The sequence below is a fragment of the Panthera tigris genome, chromosome C1 (genome assembly GCF_018350195.1).
Source record: "Panthera tigris isolate Pti1 chromosome C1, P.tigris_Pti1_mat1.1, whole genome shotgun sequence".
NCBI classification, from domain to species: Eukaryota; Metazoa; Chordata; class Mammalia; order Carnivora; family Felidae; genus Panthera; species Panthera tigris.
Window position 1 is genome coordinate 62,290,667 of NC_056667.1, and position 12,619 is coordinate 62,303,285.

The window sequence follows — 12,619 nt, forward strand, 5'->3', positions numbered from 1 at the left end:
AAAGATCTACTATAGAAAAGATTAGATTTTTAAACTTCTCACTTTTAGTGTAAAAAAAAAAAGATCAACAAGCATCCTTTCAGGTTTTTTTTCTTGCGTGTAGTACACATTTGTGAATGTCCACTAGGCGCAAGGGAAATTGTTTATGCTGCAAAACGTACTCTACATAGTCACTAGGATCTCAAACATACTGAAATGACAAGTGGTTTCCAGTCAGTGAGCTAAGAGGGAAACAAATGCAAGAAGACTTGTTTCAATCACTAAACATTGCAGGTTCTGTGTGTGTGTGTGTGTGTGTGTGTGTGTGTGTTTAAACGATGTTTGTAAACTTGCCCACAAAAGCTGGGTAATATTAAACAGCCAGTAAGGCACTTTGTCAGAGAGGACGAAGTAGTAAAGGCTGGATGGTTGGCAATTTGTTTAATAGGAAACATTCTATACTTAGAGCAAAATCTGGAGCAGGCAGTCCTTTTACCAATTTACTGTCAAACGGGAGTTGGGAAAACTTTAAAATTTTCTCTTTCAGTTTGTTTACCAATTTTCCCTGCAGAAGTCTTTTAGTTGCAATTTAAAAAATATATTAGGAGATATCAATTCAAATAATGTATCATTTTTCAATCCAGTATTTAAAAGAATATGAACATATTCACTGGTGTTTTCAAAACATCCAAGCCACTCTATTTAAAAATGAATTACAAAACAGAAGATTTTAGTATAAAAATGTACCATGTTATTAACAATTCCCTTGCGACTTCAGATGGCTTCACATATTACAGTATAAGCTTTGGTATTAAACATGCAAATAAAAGCCAACAAGGTCATGAATACAGTGTTCCCAACACAAAGCACTTATGAAGCTAGCGTTGTGCAGACACAGCAGATGAAGATTTGGTAACACACCGCTGCACGATGACCACAGTTTGCACTTCTAAGGCTTCTTAGTTTGCATACTTGACTCGTTCAGAATCTTCAGGAGAGACTGACTCATGTAATAGGGCCTTTCAGTAGAACCATCGTTTCTTTCCATATCTTCCACTAGGAGGAAGAATGGCACAGAGTAAATATCAAAGCAAAACTGTAAGAGAAGTAACGTCGCCATCTACTGCATACTTGCTTTACAGCAGTTTAAGATTTTTTTTAATAGCACAGTTTTGGCATCAACATTATTGTAAACATACCTATGAGAAAACAAGCAGCCCTTGTTATTATGTTAGTAAAATATTATCTCATTGTGTGTACCAGCTCATATTCTGTCAATATGCATGCTTCTCAGTTGCATGATTGAGGAAATAACTTTTACCTTCTTTTGGATAGCAAACTTAAAAAAGAAAAAAAAAAAAAATCCCCCAGGAATTTCTAAATTCACCTTCAAATTTCTGAAAAGTAGTATGTACTCAATTCACTTCCCAAATTACCATATGTGTCAAAATTTCTTTTGTTTTGCAATCAACAATTTATGTAGCATAGTTTTAAAAAATAAGATTTGTGAAATTTCAGTATATTTTAAACTGCATGTTTTGAAAAAAATGTTTTTTGCAGTTATGACTTTAATTGCTTTGTAAGATAACAGCTTCTATTTTTCCCCCTCAAAAACAATACTCATTTTTACTATCAATTACACAAAAAGTAACTAGTGGGGAATATTTTTTCTGACTAGAAATAAGCCCATATATAGTTAAAACTTCTACACTTAAAGGACGAATCTCTAAGTAGTAAAGAAGTTATTTAAAAATATTGAGCCAAACAGCATTCCTTTTCCTATGATTTGCACCAACGGGTTATATCCTTAAAATATAGCCAGTTTTAGAATGTGCCTCCATTTAGGCAGTGAACACTTTTACTCTAGTGAATTTTTTGGTCTAACCAGCATATATAATGTTAAATATTTAATATACGGGCCCCATCTAGTCTAAGATTCTAAATGCAGAAGTTGTGACTATTAGAAGTCTCCAAATTAATCTTTGTCTTAATTTTCTAACTCCTGGAACAGCCAAGAATGTAAGGAGAAAATAAGCCAATCAGTTTCTCACATGTTGATTTGTATTTTATTCAAGTGATTTTCCAAGTTTTATGTGTATCAGAATCAGCTAGAGAATTTTATAATAATTCACAAGCTGCCCTGCACCCAAATACAACATCTCAGAATTTCTTAAGGAAGGGGCACAGGCATCTATATTTATAACAAGTTCTCAGAGCGATTCTGATGCATACAAAACAATTAAAATTGTTTTGTTTCATGATTATGTATCAACATTAGACTACTCCGAAAGGGGATTTATTTCCTATCACTTTTCAACACTTGAGAGGTAACTATTTACTAGATCTCAGTTGTAACTTCTTTACTATTGACTAATAATTATAACCATCCAGAAAGATAGATTATCACTCTTCTCTGAATTATGATTCAAGGAGAATGAGAGTGAAGAAGGCCCTTGGTCAAGATGTGAAGACAAGTGACACTTTTGACTATAATGCTCTCAAGAAACTAAGAACAAGATGGTGGCCGTTATAAAGACCACTGTTTTGAAAATCTTTCTTATTTAAGCTGTCACAGAGTTAGTCTACATCTAGGTTCCCATACTTCAGAATCATTAAAGAAATTAGTTTTTATATTAACTTGTGGCACAATGATACATTTCTGACTCTTTTTAATAAAAATTCATGGATCATATTTAGATCAAAATGTTAGATCAACACGTTCCTTTCTGTCAACAATTAAATAATTCTTATACACAAGTTTAGTGTAAAAGCCAAAACAATACTCCTTGATTAAGTGTTCCTTTTGGGGTAACTTTTATACCATTAGCCAAATCATACAAACGTGCACACAGAGATTGGGCAGGAAAAGTGCTTCAGTGTCTGATTTATGCTTTGCTCCACCATACAAAAGACTAAGGGGATGGTTGCCAGAAACGAACTTATTGCTCTGGCCAGCAGGGGTGGAGTATAAAAATAACTTTCCTGCTAAGCTCTGAGGGAGATTTCCTAACCCACAGTATATACCCCTGTAAAGGTACCAGACAAGGTACCTATGGAGTGCTTAGGTATATTTCCTTAGAGTAAAATCTGAAGGTCTTACTCATCTATTCTCTTTCCCCAAAGTTGAACTCAAACTAAACCTTTTGTAGAATGAAGCCAAACAATGTCTTTAATCTAGAAAAACAGGTTTGCTTATAAAAACAGGCGTGCTTATAAAAGACATAATCACTCTTCTGAAACAAATCCATTCCAGTTTTCTATATGGCAGGAATAGGGAAATAGAAATTTGTCTCTGTTTGGGTTAGAGACAAGAGGCATGCATTACATGGCCATTTCAGTTTTGTTCAGAACATTTTCACAGTGGCCAGAGGTTCATATCATTGGAAATGGTATTCCAGAACTCAGATTCAGCTTCACTATGAATATAATTACACTAAAATGAAGTGGGCTATGAAGGTTTCACAGTAATTTTTACCTAATAATGCTCTCTATGGAACTTGCATAACATTAACATCTCTATGTATATTATGGTCTTGAATCATGTACTGAAATATACTTCCTAGAGAAACATGAATACAAATTTAATCACAGTTTAGATAGCTGTCCACTAGCTTGAGCAGCTATATAGGCATAGTACCATATTTACAAATTTAGTACCATAAGCTGGTTAACTCTATCAATCTTTTTTATGGCTAATTGACGATACATTTATAGTGCTTTCAAAAATTGCCTGAATGTCTTTTACAAACACATTTATAAAAAGAAAGGCTATCAAAGTGCTGCAATGGGAAACAGCACTCTGAGTTATAAAAGTATTGTTTTAAACACTTTCAGCTATAGGCTTTAAAAATATGTTTGACATTTACACCTTGCTCTTCGGCTGGGACCACAGTCTATAAAGTATCCTAGTTCACAGAGGCTACTGTCATCAAATGTCTGTCACCTCAAGTGGTACCAGGTTCTGGCTTTTCAGCAATAAGCATAGAAATTTCACATGACTCAAAAGCCTCATTTTTGAGTTACACATGATCTAATTTACAAAACTTCTATTTAAAAATGAATGTCACTGTTTGGAGCTTTTCTACTCTTTCTGCTTCTGGGAAACTAGTTGCATCTTGTTCAGAGTTCCGTGCAGGGTAGGGGCTAGGAAGTAGGGTTTTTCTGTGGATCCATCATTTCTTTCCAGATCTTCACCTGTATATGCAGCAGCCAAAGCAGGCAAAAGCAGCAAGCGGCAGCACAATTAAATATTTTTAGAAATTGGAGAGTCAAACAGGGAAAAATCAGAGAAATTAGTGTTAGAAAGTCAAATATAAGACAAATTAGTACCATTAAGTTGCTGATGCTCGACAAAGTAAGAAATTTCAACTTCTGACAGGAAGCACTAAAACTTCCTAAATCCCCCCCAATGCTCAAAGAGGTTTATTTTGGTAGTGTAAAGGCTAATAAGATCTTTCATGTCCTTTCAAAAGTATTATCTCTCAGTGGTGACTGTTCATTTCAGAACGGTAAAATGTCACATCCTCGGAGATGAATCTGAACAAAAAGTGTATGACCCTGTGATAAATGTAGAACAATAATTCATTTTCAGAGTTCAAAGTCACTTTTAATGGTAGTCCACACCCTAATGTTACAGATGAAGAAAAGGGAGGCCCGGCTATACGAAATGATCCTCCTGAAGTCAAAAGCTCTGAGGCAATCGGAATGAGGTGAGGATCCAGCCTCTTGTCACTTAGTTCAGTTCTTGTCCTACTTAACTATATAAGGCATCCTGTTTTAAATCCCTTCAGATTGCATTAGAAAACTAATGTTCTCTGACTTCACGTAATACATGAATTTAACTTCCTATTGTGCCTAGGCTAGTAATTAAATGATGGTGTGTTCACTAACACATATTGGGTGTTTCAGGGAAAGCATCAGAAGGATGCTGAGAAGCAAAGACAAGTCAGCGTGTAATTAGCTTTCCTAAAAGCTACATGCAATTTGCAGCAGATAATATCTATCAATAAACATACAAGTACAACTTAATTCTATGTTTTCACTGGTATATTAAAAAAGATTTTGTTATTCATAGTCCTTATTATGACAAAGGATAAGAAATATATAAAATCATATAGGATAATTATGGATTTATGGAATAAATCTAAATTATTTTTCATCCTTATCTTTTAGGAATGGTTGGATGATTTAGATTTTTGCATTAGACTTCATAGTGACCTTCCTTACATACAAAATGAAAAGCTAGGGGGGGAATATGATGGACACTGAACATTTTTGTTCTTTCACCTTCATCATATTTCTATATGATAGATCATATATCTATATTGTTATTACCATTTGAGACATTGTTAGGATGCCTAGTATGGATCACATTAATAATCATCTACAACTACTACTGTTTTCTCGTACTGGGACCAGACTTCTCATTGCCTTGTAATGTAAAAAAGATGCCATGTTTCAGGGCACCTGGATGGCTCAGTCAGATAAGCATCCGACTTTGGCTCAGGTCATGATCTCAGGGCTTGTGAGTTTGAGTCCCGTGTCGGGTTCTGTGCTGACAGCTCAGAGCCTGGAGCCTGCTTTAGGTTCTGTGTCTCCTTGTGAGTTATGCCCCCAAATAAATAAATAGTCAGTTTTATTCAACTGGATCACTCAATAATGCCTTCACAGAATGTTTTCTCTGCTTTTCTTAAGAGCAATGTGCCAGAGAAATGATCTCTCAGAAGGTACAGCTGTATGGCTAACAGTTTGTTCTTTCATCCTCAGAGCCTACTTTATTAGCCTGAAAGTGAAGGCCAGATCAAGCTCCTAAGGTGCTAGGTTCTCCAGGGATTTTAAGAGGAGATACTGATAGAAAACCTATCCATTCTGAGTTGCACATGCCACCCAGAAGCACAGCAAAGTCAGTGATCAAAGTTCATAGGAAGTATTTTAACTCTAAGCATCAGAACTGATCTGTTTCGTGGGCATTCTCCTCTATGAATCCTATCTGTCTAGTATGAATTGGCTGTATGTGTCTTTGAAACCATTGCCAGCTTGGCTCTATCAGAATCTATAAAGGCTCTCTTCAAAGAATTCCTAAAGTCCAGTCTCAAAGCCCAGTCATATTCTCAGTTCTGTTAATAAAACACAAGAGAATCCACTCATTATCATAAATTTGAAAACACTAAGAAATACTAAATTTGAAAGTACTAACACCATGCCATGAAGCCTGAGGTTCATTTCAGTGGCTGACCCTGCTGTGCTTTGCAAACTCCATTCTCTCAGATGTTAAGGTTTAAAGAGCATCTACTAAACAATGTCTCTTTTCAAATAAGCACTATTTGGTAGTTGCAGCCAGGTCATAGCAAATCCACAAGCCAGCTAAGGACATGGGTCTTAACCTTCTTATCTTTCACTTACTCTCCAAAGGGAGGAAACACATATACTGAAAACTTACAGAAGCAGATGAAAATTGTATCAACACACATTGCATAGACGCTGAAGAACCCATGTGCAACTAGGTAAGATCCAATAATGACTGTCTGTAAATGAGTAAAGAAAATGAAGATGTTATTAACTCAGCCAGAAGAACAATAATGCAGCTTTAAATGAAAGTCATGAAGAGAAACTTTGAAGTACCCTATGTTAGAAAATATTTCAATATAAAGACCAAGGAAATCCAATGGTAACGTTTTTGGGTGCCTTGTACTGGGATTTAAATGTATTAGATTACCTGCCAGTTGTTTTACCCCTATCCCAAATGCCCACCAAAAATATCCCAATTTTTTTTTTTTTTAAGGCAGTAAAGCATGGGAGTTAACGTAACACACTGCCCAGGTTTGAATCACATGTCAGGCTCTCAGTTAACAAGTTACCTAACCTCACTGTGCCTGCTGCCTCCCATAAAAAGTTATTGGTGGGCAAGGGAAGAATGTGAATAGCAATAATATTTATGACATATGGAGTTAATTGTTATAGATACTGCAGGGCTCTGACATATGGAGTGAGTTAATTGTTATACATACTGCAGGGCTCCTCCCAGGTCCTCTCCAGCTGCTGCATCTATCCCCCAGTTAGGAATGTAGGCTGCTGATGACTGAGCAGGTTCCCTCATTAGGAATTGCCCTCACTGCAGGGACTGCCTCACCCAAGCTTATAGCCCCATCTAGGGGACGACCCCTGGCCAACAGCTGCCTGATGCAGCATGCAAATTCTTTTGTCAGAACTTCCTGTAATTATGTCTGAGGGCTCAGCTATAAATGCAGCATCGGTCAGCTTCTTCCTTTGCCCATGTCTGCCTCCTTACTTCCTTTTTCAAGGGTATCTCAGGAGAGCACTTCGTAATAAACCTTCCACATGCAATCCTCTCTCTCAGAGGTTGTTTCTAAGGAATACCGTCTAAAGCAGAATAAGGCTTGGCACGAAGTAAGACCAATAATGTTAGCTGTCTTTATTTTTCTAATTCCTTTTTGCTTTTTCTTCTGTCATCTCTGATCAATCAGTCAGTGTTACCCAGTTGCTATGAATGAATTGTGACCTCTCAAAATGCATATGTTGAAATCTAATCCCCAATGTGATGTTATCTCGAGGTGAGGTTTGAGGGAGGTAATTAGGTCATGAGGCTGGGCCTTAATCAGTGGGATTAGTGCCATTGTAAGAGGAGATAGGAGAGATGATGACCTCTCTCTCCACCATATTACGATACAATGAGAAGGTGTCCCTTTGCAAACCAGGAAGAGAGCTCTCACCAGGAACTGAATCTGTGGGCACTTTAATCTTGGGCTTCTTAGCATTCAGAACTGTGAGGAATAAATTCTTGTTTAAGCCACCCAATCTATGATATTTTTGTTATAGAAGCCTGAAGTAAGACATCAGCTCTTACCAGCAAAGGTACCCAGTAGTAATTTAAAGATGTTGGTCCTTCTATAATCGTTGGCAATCTTTGTGTGAAGAGTAAGAAGGCCAGCACACCTACATTGGAAAGGCAGAACATGTCTATTATGTACTTGCAAAGGAATAGTTTTTTGTAGTAAAGGAGTTTCTCCTAATACCTTCTAAAGTTATGTTTATTATTATTACTTACCTATACATCCAGTAACTAGAATTTTCCCCAGGATTAGTACAAAGTCTGTAACGTTATCCATAACTGCAACTCTAAGAATCAGAAAAAAGAAAGTATAATTTTGTGTTTAAATTACATTTGTTACTTGAAATTTATTAAAGTAAATAATTCATGGGGTGCCTAGGTGGTTCAGTTGGTCGAGCGTCTGACTTCAGCTCAGGTCATGATCTTGCTGTTTCTGAGTTTGAGCCCCGCATCAGGCTCTATGCTGATAGCTCAAAGCCTGGAGCCTGTATTCGGATTCTCTCTCTCTCTCTCTCTGCCCCTCCCCTGCTCAGGTTCTGTCTCTCTCTCTCTCTCTCTCTCTCTCTCTCTCTCAAAAATAAATAAACACTAAAAAAAATTTTAAGCATTTAAATTTTTTGAGCTCATTTTGATATGTCTTTGATGGAAATTCTATTTGGCATTTGTTCAGTGCAAGGAATGAAGACAGCCTCTGGGGATTAAGTTCTGACTTAATTTTGATGAAGTAAACAGAAGATGGCATTGTCAGGCACTATTGGTGTCAGCCTATTTTGAAGCCTAAGACACCCTGACTCCTGAGGATGTTTCATATCTTCCCTGGTTTTGCTATTCAGACTCTGTCAATTTTGGGAGAGGGAAATTGCCAGAAACATGATGTTCGTGTAGAGAATTTCTTGAGTAGTGGGGATAATAAAAATGTATAAAATGCAAGTGGGTGTGAAGATATAGATGAATGAGGGAAGCAACAATTCTAAGATATAAAAAGAAATAGTATGAGAGAGTAGATTTAAATCTATCAAATTGAAAGATAATATTCATGTCTAAAAGACCACCATCACTTTAAATAACATGTGAAGTATATGATGCTCAAGGTTCACCAAATTGTCTTTTGCAAATTCAACCTGATTACTTACTTACTTTAAAACATTTCTCATCAGCAGATTGAAAGCCTCTCTTGCTGACTTGCAGAAGTTTTTGCCATATATTGCAATCTGAAGAAAACAGTTGATATTATTCTAGAGTCAGTAACATACCCTAACAAGACCAATAGACAACCCAGTGAGAGGAAAATGAATTCATTTTCACCCAAACAGCTACTCTCATTCCTCTTTCCAGCATTTGGGTATGTGAGAGACATGGGAACTATGTGTTCTCAACTCTGCACAGCTGTCAGGGGCATTGACAATAAGGTGCACTTCAGATGCTATATGCTTGTAAACTCCATGGGAATTAGACCACACCAAACAGAGGCATGTCTTTTTCTCAAATATCAGGACATGGCTTCTGTTCTTTGAAGTGTTTTGGCTAGGGTTTATTGTAAATAGGTTAAGTGTTGCAGCATTCAAATTAATAATTACTCTCAGGAAACCAATGCCTTTTGATACATTTGATTTACTCATTAGGAGATTCAATACAGTATTCTCACTGGAGGTAAATTAATGACAGTTTGAATCTTCATGACTATTTGGATCACTCCTGCAGACTCTGTCATGGTGATAACAAACCAGTATCATAAGGTTGTAGTTGCTAAATTTTAGAATTATACTTTTGGAGCTCCTATTTTAAAAAATCTCTTCAGTAGCTTCCCTATTCCTAAATAACATATTCAGTTAGGCCCGGTCAATGCCCACACATTTCAACATAAGATTTCTTAAAAAGACCATTCTGTATGTGAATCCCAGGAAGGTATTTTTTCTTTTTCCTCAGAGTGATGCATAGACTCAGCTTTCTTCCCACTAAGCTATGTCAAAGACACACAAAATCTTTTCATTCTAGCACATTTTAAAATTTCTAAGGTAAATATTTTCCCTCTTTAAAAAGATATTAACAGTAATAATGAAGTACAGTTAGCATACTACTCAACTAGGAAAGCATGGCCCTGAATCATGCATTGGATTCACAAATCCTTATATCATCATGGTGGTAAATTCAACTGCATGATGTAAAAAGTGTTAGAGATGGGAAATGTAGACATGGGGTTGGGGTTTGCAAAGAAGAAACTTAGTAAATAAAAAGTAATCTACTTACCATAATATAGGCATTTCTGTTCAAAAACTTTACCACTGTTTCCAAACACCAGAAACAGCATTTCAGGCAGCATTGTAGAAATTTAGAAATATTGTTCTGGGCCTCTATGAAAATGAGATATTCAAATTGATGAATTATTTGTGACTAAACTCTAGGAATCAAAAACACAAAAACTTTAAAAACAGGCTTTTAATTTTTTTCAATTGTGGTAAAATATACATAAAAGTTACCATTTTAACCATTTTAAGTGTATTAATTCAATTGTGTAAAATACTGTACAGTTCAGTTCAATCCAGTAAGTGCATTCACAGTGTTGTACCACCATTATCACTATCCATTTCCAGAACTTTTCATCTCAAATAGAGACTCTGTGCCTATTAAACAATCACTTCATTCTCCCCTTTTCCCAGCTCCTGGTAACCTCTGTTGTATTTTGTATGAATTTGCCTCTTCTAGATACCTCATGTAAGTGAAATGATACAATATTTATCTTTTTGTGTCTCGCTTATTTCACTTAACAAAGTTTTTAATGTTTATCATTTCATTCCTTTTTAGAGCCTAACAACATTCCATTGCAGGTATATATTACATTTTGTTTATCCTTTTATCTGTTAATGGAAATTTGGGTTTTTCTACCTTTTGGCTACTGTGAAACTTGTGTGCAAGTCTCTGTTTCAATTCCTGTTTTCAATTCTTTTGAGTATATACCTGTAGAAGTGAAATTGCTGGATCATATGGCAATTCTACCTTTAGCTTTCTGAAGAATCACCATAATGTTCTCCACAATGGCTATACCATTTTACATTTCCATCAGCAATATACTAAGGTTCCTAGTTTATCTTCATCCTACAAATATTAGTTATTTTCATTTTTTAAAATAGTAGCCATTCTAATGGATGTGAAGTGGTACCTTCACATTACACATAACCACATTACAGTTTTGATTTGCATTTCCCTAATGAATAATACTGAGCATCTTTCCATGTGCTTATTCGTGATTTGTGTATCTTCTTTGGAGCAATGTATATGCAAATCCTTTGTGGAAGGGACCAAGATGGTGACATAGGAGGTTCCTGAACTTCCCTCCTTCTGCAGATGCACTTAAAGTACAGCTACATGTGGAACAATGTCTTCTGAGAAAAAAACAGAGACTAACTGAATGACTCCTACCCCATCAGCAAACTAAGAAAATGACCATAGTGAAACGGGTAGGAAATGTTTAGACAAACTTCCTGTAAAGCCAATTTCTGGCACAGAACCATACTATAAGGAAGATACCCCCCAATATCAGGCTCTTCCTGAGGAGTGAAAGGTTTGGACAGCACATATAGAATTCCAACTTTTAAGGCAACCACACAAAGCACAGGCCGCCAAAACTCTTAGCTCTGAAAGCCAGTGGGGTTTATAACCACAAGTCCCACAGCACTATGCAACACAAATAGGCAGTTCTGTACAAGCACATATGGTAGCACTCATTGTGGTTGGACAGTTGAATTCATCCAATTAGAGAAGCAAAAAGAGAAAAGAATGGATAGAGTGATGGATGTATTGGACACTACCAAACAGACCAATATGGAGGTGCCAAAAGGAGGAGAGAAAGAAAGGGGCAGAAAGTTTATTTAAAGAAATAATGGTGGAAAACTTCTCTAATCTGGAAAAACAGACAGACATCCAGATCCAGAAAGCCTAAAGAATACCAAAAAAGATGAATCTAAAGAGACCTACACTGAAACACACAAAATTAAATTTTCAAAAGTTGAAAGGTAGTTAAAAGCAGTGGTAGAAAAGTGACTTTTACCTCCTTCCATATGATTATCAGATTTTTCAGCAGAATACTTATAGGCCAGAAAAAAGAAGTGGAATGATATATGCAAAGTGATGAAAGAAAAAAAAAGCTGCCAAGGAAGAAACTCAGTGTGGCAAAATTGTCCTTCACAATGAAGGACAGATAAAGTTTTCCTCACAAAAGCTGAAAGAGTACATCACCACTAGAGCAGCCTTACAAGAAACGAAAAAGGGAGTTCTTTAGGCTGAAACAAAAGGATGCTAATTGATAGCTGAAAATATGTGAAAGTATAAAACTCACTGATAAAAGGTAAATAAATAGTTAAATTCAGAACACTCTAAAATTGTAATGGTGGCAGGTAAATCACAACTCTAGTATAAAGATTAAAATACAAAATATTAAAGATAACTACAACTACAATATAAAATCTAAAAATATGTAAATTGTGTCACCAAAAACACCGTAGCATAAAATGTGGGGAAAGTGTAAAAATGTAGAGTGTTTGTACATATTCAAAATTAAGTTATCAGCTTAAAATAGATTGATAGAACTATAAGACATTTGACATAAAATATACAGCCAGAAAATAATTAACAAAATGGCAATACAAAGTCCATAACTATCAATAATGTAAATGAACTAAATTCTCCAATCAAAAGAGTGAATGGATTAAAAAAAAAAAAACTCAACTATAAGCTACCTACAAGAGTCTCAGTTCACCTTTAAAAACACAGACAGGTTTTGAAATGAAAGTGAGG

The 12,619-nt window shown here is 35.9% G+C and overlaps 1 protein-coding gene across 11 annotated transcripts in view; it reads right to left on the reverse strand.

Annotated features, from left to right (window-relative positions):
- Window positions 1-707: 707 nt before the first annotated feature.
- SLC44A5 (solute carrier family 44 member 5) overlaps window positions 708-12,619 on the reverse strand; it is a 368,679-nt gene continuing 356,767 nt past the window's right edge. For 5 of the 11 annotated variants that reach the window (XM_042997601.1, XM_042997599.1, XM_042997596.1 and 2 more), the window contains 6 exons: window positions 10,076-10,179; window positions 8,966-9,039; window positions 8,045-8,115; window positions 7,844-7,932; window positions 6,419-6,503; window positions 3,968-4,173 (listed from right to left, as the gene is read on the reverse strand). In XM_042997601.1, coding sequence (XP_042853535.1) covers window positions 4,061-4,173; window positions 6,419-6,503; window positions 7,844-7,932; window positions 8,045-8,115; window positions 8,966-9,039; window positions 10,076-10,179 — 536 coding nt within the window. In that variant the 3' untranslated portion in view covers window positions 3,968-4,060. Of the gene's footprint in view, window positions 1,036-3,924; window positions 4,174-6,418; window positions 6,504-7,843; window positions 7,933-8,044; window positions 8,116-8,965; window positions 9,040-10,075; window positions 10,180-12,619 lie in introns of those variants that run through there. The other 6 variants (XM_042997595.1, XM_042997593.1, XM_042997594.1 and 3 more) reach the window with 4 other exon arrangements.